Source organism: Nematolebias whitei, chromosome 6 (assembly GCF_014905685.2).
Source record: "Nematolebias whitei isolate Nwh7 chromosome 6, NemWhi1, whole genome shotgun sequence".
Taxonomy (NCBI): domain Eukaryota; kingdom Metazoa; phylum Chordata; class Actinopteri; order Cyprinodontiformes; family Rivulidae; genus Nematolebias; species Nematolebias whitei.
Window position 1 is genome coordinate 45586622 of NC_056503.1, and position 10707 is coordinate 45597328.

The window sequence follows — 10707 nt, forward strand, 5'->3', positions numbered from 1 at the left end:
AGTACTGATTTATTATCATTTAATTACTGTGGAAAACACAAAAGTACTGATTTATTATAATTTAATTAATGTGAAAAACAAAAGTACTGATTTATTATCATTTAATGTGAAAAACACAAAAGTACTGATTTATTTTCCTCTAATTACTGTGTATACACAAATGTACTAATTTCTTATCCTCTAATTACTGTAAAAAACACAAAAGTACTGATTTATTATCATTTAATTACTGTGAAAAACACAAAAGTACTGATTAATTATCATTTAATTACTGTGAAAAAACAAAAGTACTGATTAATTATCATTTAATTACTGTAAAAAAACAAAAGTACTGATTAATTATCATTTAATTACTGTTGAAAACACAAACGTACTGATTAATTATCATTTAATTACTGTTGAAAACACAAAAGTACTGATTTATTATCATTTAATTACTGTTGAAAACACAAAAGTACTGATTTATTATCATTTAATTACTGTTGAAAACACTATAGGCACTGTGCTCATGACAAAGTGTATATGTGGAGCTCAAAGGTTTTAGTTTTAAGGTCCACTTTGTTGAAACTGACAGACCTTATGAAACTCTTAACGGGTCAGAGTGTACAGAACCAGAACATTTCAAAACAAATGTTTGCAGAAAGTAGAGGATTATGAGCTGAGAGAACATGTTCATTATAACATACAAGAAACATTTATCAAAGTCAAGAAAAAACAAAAGGCTGATAAAGTATCTTTAAAATCATCAGAATCAGGAAAATGTTGCTTATTTATTGTTGATATTTGGTGTGAAACTTACTTCCTAGTTATAATTGGCATCAGTTTATGAATAAAACCTCTGATGAGTTATGTTTTTGTACAAAAACTAAATTGTCTTTTAAATTTGATACATTATTCGCCGTAAAACAACGGTTTTATTTACAGAGCTCAGGAGACGTACCGACGCAGGTCATGGAGGTCGTGTCCAGCACGTATCCTTGGTAACAGTCGCAGGTGTAACCCTCCGAGACACGGATACACCTGCCGTTCTCACAGCCGTGGAGTATCCCACAATCCTCTGCTGCGTTCAGGCCGGCATACGTGTCGTAACGCCCTAAAAGACGAGACGCCGAGAAGAACACGTGAAGATTCTGTCCTATTTTTACTGCTGGAGATAAACTCCAGAGACTTTTGGGAACAGGGACCGGTCTTTGTTTATCGCTGGAATCTGGTTAGTTATTTATGTTTTAACAAACTCACTCTCGTACACCCTCCGTGGTGCGCCTCCTCCTCCTGCTCCTCCTCTGCTCCGGTCAGTGAAGGAGGGAAACCTTGGACCTGGTCTCCACGTCCTCTCCTCCTCCTCCTCTTCCTCCTGAACCTCGTAGGGAGATCCGGGCAGCGGAGCCAGGTTCAGAGCAGGTAAGTCAGACCGGGTCCCAAACCCGAGCTCAGATCGGGAGTCCGGCGGGAGGCCAAAAGATGGAGGCCTGCGATGGGAGCTGTCGGGGGAGCCGTAGTCTCCTTCAGAGTAATAACTGGTGCTAAGAGACAAAAATCATCTGTTAGCGTTCCAGGACATTAAAAAGATCAAATCCAGGATAAGAACTTCGGTCCACACCTGAACTCGGGTCCTTGATAGGTTTCATCAGGCAGACCGGTCCTGCCCCTGAAGCTGGACCTGCTGCCCCCTGCTGGAGAGTAATCATCGTAATCAGGACGACCGAAGTCTCTGCTGGGAGCCAACTCTGGAGGGAGGAAGTCCCGACTGTAGGGGGGACCTGAGGAGACAGAACTACATTTCAGAACAAAACTACAGAAAAAAAAAAGAAGCTTTTCAATAAGTCGTATTGTTTTACCGCTGGCGCCGCCGTGACCTGCTCCAGTTTCTGATCCAGCAGACTCTGGAAAACGCTCCGGGAACACAGGAGCAGAAAAGGAGCTGCACAGCGACGCATAGTCCTCTGCAGAAACATTCACATGAACTCATATCTGTGCTTTATGAACCCGACATCGTCTCCTGAAAAGAAACAAACCTTTACCGTGTTTTTCGGACTATAAGGCGCACCGGAAGGCGCAATATCAACGAACGGGTCTGTTTTCATACATAAGGTGCACCGGACTACAAGGCGCATTAAGCGAAACAAAACAGATAAGTCAAATTTTATTCAACTCATTCACAATAAGCACATGAAACCAGTTTGAGGTCAGTAAGCACAACCAGAGTTAATACATAAGGCGCACCTGATTATAAGGCTCACTGTCAATTTTTGAGAAAATTGAAGGATTTTAAGTGTGCCTTATAGTCCGAAAAACACGGTACATGGGTGTCATGGAGCGTTTGTGACGTCTTAGAGTTCATGCTACAGAAGTTTTCAAAATTAAAAAGTAAGACGGAGTGTTAGAGGTGAAACATGATGCATTTAAAGTGTTTCCCACTATTAAACCAACTGTTGTTTGCTTGTTGTGTTTTTGTTGTCGTTTACCGGAGTCGGTGGCGGGGCAGAGGGCACAGCCCATCCCCCAACCCTCCCCATAAAAACAGCAGCAGTCGATGAACGTGACCTGAGCTCCGAGCAGAGGACTCTGACACAGCAGGTCTGCGGTGACGTGCTGCCAGCACACAGACAGATTCTCATCTGGAGACAATAAATAAGTCAAAATGTTCGTCTCTATGCCGACGATACGTCGTTGTTTTTATTTCAGTGTAGTTTGATTTTCTCTGCCTGTGATCTTTGTTACAGTAAAATAATTGCAACCACAAATCGAAGACCTGAAGAAGAGAAGGAGGAAGTTAAGGGTCTCACCTATGGTGAGGTGGGACGCGTTGACACAGTTTCTCTGAGTGTCGTCGAGCACCAACGGAGGCAAACAGCTGCAGTAATATGAACCCACTGTGTTGACACAAAGGCCTCCAACACAACTTTCCTCCTCACACTCATCATGATCTGGAATAAACACAAACAGTTCAGCTTCTCCAGGAGAAACAGCTGAAAGCGGCTGAGCGGGCGTTCGTACCGACACACTCCAGCATCATGCTGTTGTAAACATATCCACTGGAGCAGTAGCAGCTGTACCCGGGGATGTTGTTCACACACACTCCGTTCTTACAGACCTCTGGATGGAAACGTTTACACTCATCCACGTCTGGAAACACAGGAACAAACAAACATCTGGCTGTTTACATTTGGTGTTCAGAAGCCTCCTGATTCATCCAATCACAAGAGACAACTCTGAGTTTGAGTGTTCAAACATGGAACGGACCAGTGGTGTTGGAGCTCAGCCACCGTCCATGAAACAAAACATAAACCTTCAGTCAGACATGAGCTTAACAACAAGGACATGAACGGGTCGAAAATGTTTCTGAGAAAACAAACAGGAAGTAACTTTACCAACCCATAAAAACACCAAGTTTATAAGATACACAATATATTTATTATATATGATACATAAGATATTTATTATACAAGATACACAATATATTTATTATACAAGATACACAATATATGTATTATATAAGATACATAATATATTTATTATATAAGATACACAATATATTTATTATACAAGATACACAATATATGTATTATATAAGATACATAATATATTTATTATATAAGATACACAATATATTTATTACATTTGTTAGAATGAAAAACATAATTTACATTTTCCCAAAACAAAAAAAAAGTATCTGAAAATTTTTAGGTTTAAAAACTTAAACTAAAAGAGCAGCCAAAATCCAAACAAACCTCTGAAAGACTTTGATGTTCACTCTGCACCCCCACCCTTGACCTTCACTCTGCACCTCCACCCTTGACCTTCACTCTGTGAGGTTCATGCTACACTATGGTTCTTGCCATTGATGGGAGTTGTGTTCGTACCTCTGTAGCTGAAAGCTCCTGGTCCTGCTGTGATGTATCCTCTCCCGCTGGGACACAGAGATAGAAACTCGGCTGCAAAACAAACTTCTGCTGTCAGATGTGAAATCTAAGCGTAGGCCGCATCATGATGGAACTGACATCTTAGTCCCGCTACGTGTCCTGGGTCTTACCTGTGTCTACAGGTGGGCAGGTGTTGTACTGGCAGCCCAGGCCCCAACCCTCCCCCACAGTGCAGCAACACTCCTGCTGGCTAGTGTTGGTGGCCAGCAGGCTGCAGGTTCCCTGGTCAGCCAGGTTGTAGTAACACTCCCTGACCTCCCCAGGACGTGCCACAGGAAGTGGGGGCAGCACCGGAGCAACATCCACCATGCTGACAAGGAAGGAGGAGGAGGTGAAAGAACTTGTGGAAGAACCTGAAGAAGAAAAGGAGGTGTGTGGGGAGCCAGGAAGTGTTTCTGTTTGTGGAGAAACAAAAAGAAACGGACTGAAAGAAGTTTAACTTGTTCACAAGTAGTTTTTTTTTATTTATTTAAGAACAAAAGTTGTCGTTTCCTCTACAGGAGAGCGTCTCATTTTGAGAGAAGAGACCTGACGGTTAGTGTTTACCTGGTTTCACAGGTGTGACACACTGTCTGCTTGTTGAGTTGAAGATTTCTTCTGCGCTGACACATTTACACATGAAGCTTCCTTTAACGTTCTCACACCGAGCCGAGCCGCAGACACCGGGCTGAGCCACACACTCGTCCTCATCTGAAAACACACATGCTGGCTGCTTGTTTCTGACGAGTCATGGTCTGCGGTGACATTCAGGGGCTCTGGCTCACCTACGCAGCGGCCGTCCGCTGACACCTGATAACCTGGCTCACAACTCACGAGGCAGCGGTATGAGCCGATCGTATTCTCACATCGCTGTGACCCACAAACCGAACCACTCGAGGAGACGCACTCATCAACATCTGAGGAAGATGCAGACGAAGAAAAACAGGAAAACAAATGAGCTTCTGGTAGGAGTGTGTGTAAATATGTGTGTTTGTTTGTGTCCATATGTACCGAGGCAGGCGTTCTTCTCAGGGTTGCTGGCGAAGCCGCTTCTACACTCGCACTGAAACGAACCTTCAGTGTTCACACAGCGGCCGTCTGAACACACCCCTGACCTCACACACTCGTCCACGTCTGCAGAGGACAAGTTCAGTTCGCAAACTGTTCCCAGAACCACAACCGTCTTTAACAATAATGGAACAAAATCAGGTACAGGGACAATTATTGTCAGAAAAGAGTGGACTGTCCTCTCCTGGGTGGAGTGAGATGCTGCCTCTTTTGGTGGAGCTAAAATATCTCAGGGTTTTGTTCAAGAGCGAGGGAAGAATGAAGCGTGAGATTGTCGGACAGATGGGCGCAGCTTCCACAGTATTAAGGATTCTGTTCCGGTCCGTTGTGGTGAAGAGTGAACTGAGCTGCCAGGAGAAACTCTAATTACTGGTCAGTCCACATTTCTACCCTCACCTATGGTCACAAACTCCAGGCATGTTCAACCTAGAGGAGACTCCAGGGAAGACCCAGACCAGCTGAGAGACTGGCCTGGGAACACCTTGAGGTCCTCCCAGAAGAAGCGGCTGTGGGGAGATGTGTGGCTGAATGGATGGTTTTCACCAGCTCTGCACTGAGAAAATATGAATTCAAGAAAGTTTCTGCAGAAATGTTAAAGGAACCAGAGAAGCTCCTCCCTGAAGCTCCAGCATCTTCCAGTTTTCATCTCTAAAGCCCAACAGGATTCTGGGATTATGCTTCTTTATAATCTAAGCTGATAACGTGCACCTTTAGTCAGACAAAGTGTAGAAGTGTAAAGCTCGTGGAGAAGCAGTGACTCAGAATCATGATAGAATCACAGGTGATTTGGGATTTTTAACTTTTTACCTGTAACAAAACTTTGTTAGAGTTAAAGACAATCTGTAGAAAAGGTTTTGTAATCTCCAACTCTTATTGTTTTGAAAGATTCTCCAGTTAGCAGGTTATTCTACGACAGGATTAGATAAACACAGATAAATCTGTTGGTTTCCTTCCACAATTAAAAAACAAAACTGGTGTGTGTGAAGCCAAAAAGCTCCAGTTTTGTCTTCTCAGTCAGAACTTTGATGAAATAATGAAATAATCTGTCTTTTAGTGATTTTTAAAAAATAAAAACCTCAGATCTTCTAATGAATTAAAATGTGACGAATGGTGCAATTAAAAAATGACAAACCTTCAATTTGGAGTTGAGCTTGAATGGTTCTGGGTGGTCCCCTCAGCTTGTTTTACACAGTCCACACTATCAAATCAACCTGGAGTCGCATTTCCTCTTGCGCCCACATCCCAAGGAGTTGGTTACAGTCCCATGAACCTTCTACTTTTTAATCATCTTGTCAGCTGCTGTCAGAGGAACATGAAGCAGCTTGGGCACGGTCTTGTAGCCGTTAGCTTTAAGGTGGATCTCTATCATCTTCTCTCTGAGCTCCTCACACAGCTCAGGTTCAGTGAGGTGAACAGAACCAAACCAGTCCACCCAGTATCTGTTCTCTTTCAACAGGATGAATGTCTGAAGAGCTTGTCTTAGTGTCTACAGCGCTCGAAGACTTCAGAGGTACGAATGAAGGCCAAACATTTAGTTTGAAACTTGACCACAATGTAACGATTACTCATCTCTTTTGGAGATCAACAAATCAATTATTTTCTTTTTGTTTATCACAAACTAATTTATTTGTTACTTATTAAACCTTTATATAAACAGGATAATCCCCTTGAGATCACAGATCTCTTGGGAGGCCTGGGCCTGAAGGCAGCGCATGTTTTGGACTGTGGTAGAAAACCCACAAACACGTGGAGAACATGCAAACTGCACGTAGAAAGACCCCAGGTCCAACCTGGGAATTGAACCCAGGACCTTTTTGCTGCGAGGCAACAGGTCTAACCATTTCGCTGTCGTGCTGCCAGAGGCAAACTAAAGGAATACAGTTGCCGTTTTTAACTGAATTCATTTTTGTGAGAAATCAAACTTTGGATGAGTGAGCTGGAAGAGAAGCGCCAGTTTTATCTGTGTCTTTACAGGAAGCAGATTACAGATTACATTTTATTTATTTGTTGTTTGAGTTGTTTGGATGATGGTTACATTTCACAGAGCAACTGTCAGGAGACCTGAACAAACCAAAAGACACTAAGGGACGTGTTGTTGGACGGACTCACCGAGGCAGGCCGTCCGGTTGTCGCTGAGCGTGAATCCAGGTGAACACACGCACATGTATGATCCAGGCGTGTTCACACACTCTCCCCTGGAGAAACAGAAGTCTCCCTCCAAACACTCGTTAACGTCTGAGGACAAAAACATTTACTGGTCCAGAAACAGCTCAAACTGCAGGAAGACCCAAACACAGTTTTGTGATTGTGACCGAGGTTCAGGATTATCTTCATGATACGCAGTCACATCGTTCAGAGACACAATCCACACGAGAAAAACAAATTAACCCCGGGAAGACCTTACGGGGAAAAATAGTTTGTGTTTTATGTATTTACTTTTGGAGCAGTCAATCAACTTTTTTTTTGTAACAAAGCCTAAACTTGTATTTATTTTTTATTATTTTGTCAGAATTACTTCAAATGTGCCTGTAACCTCAGAGTAACTTTACTACATTCTGTGCTCCTTAGGGAAAAATCCATTAAAAGAAAAATTGAGCCCATATTAAAAATAAAAAAACCACATTCCTCTCAGTAATGTTTTTATCTCTGTACCTCCATCCCTACACTTCAAATTTGTATACGAGTCCTGCTCTGCTTTTATGTCTGAGAACCTCTGAGAAATTTACCGGAGGACCTCAGTCACCTGGAAATAGATTCAGACTGGACTTGCTGTGGAGTTCCGCTTCACATCTTGTCAGATAAAATTGTTGTAGTTTGGATGTAAGGAGCAAAAGCACACTTGCGGGTTGCACAAGTAAACGTTCGGTATATAAAGATCTGTTCCACGTGCGTGCAGGCTGCAGAATCGAACACACGACTCAGACGACGATCCACTCGGTTTTCCAAAAGCAGAACGTAAAAGGCAGAAGCTGGGAGTCTGTACGGGTCAGTGAAAGAAGAACATGAAGGAGAAACGACTGTTGTGAACAAGAAGGGCTTTATGAAAACAAGAGTATAAAAGAATGATAATAAAAATAAAATAAATAGAGAAACGTCTACGTTCAGCCGCTGAGCGACCTATTTGAATGAAAACAAGGCGGTTTTATTTTCGGCTACCGGATCTGAAGAGGGTCGGAGGGTCTTCACAAAACTCCTGACGAAAAAAAACAATAATCATTTTGGGATTACTAATGGGGAAAAATATTTATTTTATTTTTCATAAATTGCTATAGATAATTTATAAAAAAGAAATGTGGAGTTTATATTTGAACAAAAATAAAAGATCCTTAAAAGAGTTGAAATTTTTAAAGACATTTAAATTTCCATCCATCCATTATCTTTACCCGCTCGCTTCTTCCTTTTCGGGTCGAGGGGGGTCACTGGTGCTCATGTCCAGCAGTCACTGTTTGAGAGGCGGGGGACACCCTGGACAGGTCTCCAGTCCATCACAGGGACACATAGAGACAAACGAGACAACCATTCACTCTCTCACTCACACCTAGAGACAATTTAGATTTACCAATCAGCCTAACGTACGTTTTTGGTTTGTGGGAGAAAACCGGAGTACCCGGAGAAAACCCGTGCATGCACATAGAGAACATGCAAACGCCACCCAGAAATGGCCCAGGCCGGGATTTGAACCAGCGACCTGCTCGCTGAGAGGTGGCAGCTCCACCAACTGCACCACCGTGCTTCCCGCGATTTAAATGTGATATTTTTATTTTAGGCTGAGATAGCTCTAAAGCACTGACTAGTGGTCAAAAATGTTTTTAAAGCAGTTATAAGGTGGTTGATTTCTAAGGAACACTAAGTGTCTGAAAGTTAAATGGACTGGGTCAGAATAAGAAGTTTAAACAGAAATTCTGTTTTTATTACAGAAACCATCACAAATGACCTGGATCGAACGGTTCTATCAGAGGGATCGGGTTTTATTTTTTTGTTCATCGTCTCACCTCGGCACTGCCTCCCCAGGCCGGAGCGTCGATACCCGGGACCACAGTCGCACCGGAACGACCCGACTGTGTTCACGCACACCTGATCTGCTTCACAGGCTCCGATGTTCACACACTCGTCTACATCTGCAACAGAAACATCAAACTTTATATTTACGATCACAGGACACGGCTTCGATTCATCCAACACGACACTAAATACCAGAAGACTGCAGAGCTGAAAGAATAACGTAGATTTCACTTTTAAAAGTTATTAATCTCACGCTGGATTTTATTTTTGGAACAAAAGAAACATTAATAAAGTCAGATTTACAGACATTTTCGTTTTCAAAGATTTCACAAAGAAAAAATATTACATGTGGTTTTAAAGTTGGCAGAAAAATCAAACTACTTCTTTCATAAACTGGTTTCTGCTGATGTAGAATCCAAAACTAGAATCTACTTAGTGTCCAGAACATTAAAGGCCCTGAAATCTGTCTGAGCCCGCTCTATAATGGTTCAGAGTAAAACCTCCAACATTACTATCTGAAACTGGATGAGAACCAACTGAACCAGCACTGGACATCTGGAATTTATGATATAGAAACTGATGGTGTTCATGAGTTTTACACTTACAAATAAAAGATTATGATTCATAATGAGCTCAGAAGACAAGAAGCCAAGTACTAATCCCTGCGGCATGTCACAGGAACTGAGTACTCATCCCTGTAGTACACAAATACTGGGTACTTATCCATGTGCTTCACCACAGGTACCAGGATCTCATATATGTGATACACCACAGGAACCAAGTACTCATCCCTGTGGCACTCCACAGGAACCAACTACTTATCCCTGTGGTACGCAACAGGAATTGATTATTTGTCACTTACATCAAAAGAGATTGGGCGTTCTTTGATTCTTGAAGATGTTTTTCTTTTGTTTCAGGGAACTTCCTGAGCTATTAACAGTTCTTCAAGAATCTGAAAGAAGTCCTGCGGCATTTGATTAATCAAGAACGTCAAAGGAGGATCCAAGGTCTAAAATCTGGTAATTTTGTTTGTCAGCAGGTGAATGAATCAGCCCCAAGGATTGTTCTTTTTGTAAATAAAAGGGTATGGTCCTCATGTAGTGTACCAAAGCCTCATTGTGTGTCTGTGTGTGTACCTGTACACTGTCTGTTGGTCAGTGTGTAGCCAGGACGACAGGACACACAACTGTAGGACCCCACAGAGTTCACACACATCTGCCCAGGACACTGAGACGGCTCTGCGCATTCGTCTACATCTGATCGCACACAGATCAGTGATCAATAAATTATCATAACCGTGTATTTATTATTACATGACTCTCATCGGAAGGCAAGAGTCTCTGAACCTGTGCAGGTGTTGTTTTGGAGCTTGTAACCATGGCGACAGACACAGCGGTAACTGCCAGGTGTGTTTTCACAGCGACCATTGGGGCAAGGAGACCGACGGCACTCATCAATGTCTGCAAACAGAAACACCGGACATTATGCGCACGACACGGGAGGAACATTTAGGGTTCTGATCTGGTTTACCAGCAGCAGGTGAGCAGCGGTACCTGTGCAGAGCCTGTTGAGAAGTCCGAATCCCGGCTGGCAGGACTCACAACGAAACGAACCCTGAGTGTTGATACACTCCTGACCAGGACACTGCAGAGAATCCACACACTCGTCCACATCTGACACACAAAGGTCCCAAACATGACTCAGCATTAACACCTGATGTACAAAGGTCCCAAAC

General features: G+C 42.6%; 1 protein-coding gene across 1 annotated transcript in view; it reads right to left on the reverse strand.

The window, feature by feature from the left end:
• The window catches only part of LOC119410985 (latent-transforming growth factor beta-binding protein 1), a 43980-nt gene that overhangs the window by 456 nt on the left and 32817 nt on the right, over positions 1-10707 (reverse strand). Inside the window, exons 18-33 of the mRNA XM_037677904.1 lie at positions 10526-10645; positions 10319-10432; positions 10109-10228; positions 8963-9088; positions 7080-7205; positions 4914-5036; positions 4648-4819; positions 4034-4347; positions 3864-3935; positions 2998-3126; positions 2787-2927; positions 2466-2618; positions 1842-1943; positions 1601-1760; positions 1240-1523; positions 941-1093 (exon numbers count right to left, since the gene is read on the reverse strand). Coding sequence (XP_037533832.1) covers positions 941-1093; positions 1240-1523; positions 1601-1760; positions 1842-1943; positions 2466-2618; positions 2787-2927; positions 2998-3126; positions 3864-3935; positions 4034-4347; positions 4648-4819; positions 4914-5036; positions 7080-7205; positions 8963-9088; positions 10109-10228; positions 10319-10432; positions 10526-10645 — 2409 coding nt within the window. The remainder of the gene's footprint in view (positions 1-940; positions 1094-1239; positions 1524-1600; positions 1761-1841; positions 1944-2465; positions 2619-2786; positions 2928-2997; positions 3127-3863; positions 3936-4033; positions 4348-4647; positions 4820-4913; positions 5037-7079; positions 7206-8962; positions 9089-10108; positions 10229-10318; positions 10433-10525; positions 10646-10707) is intronic.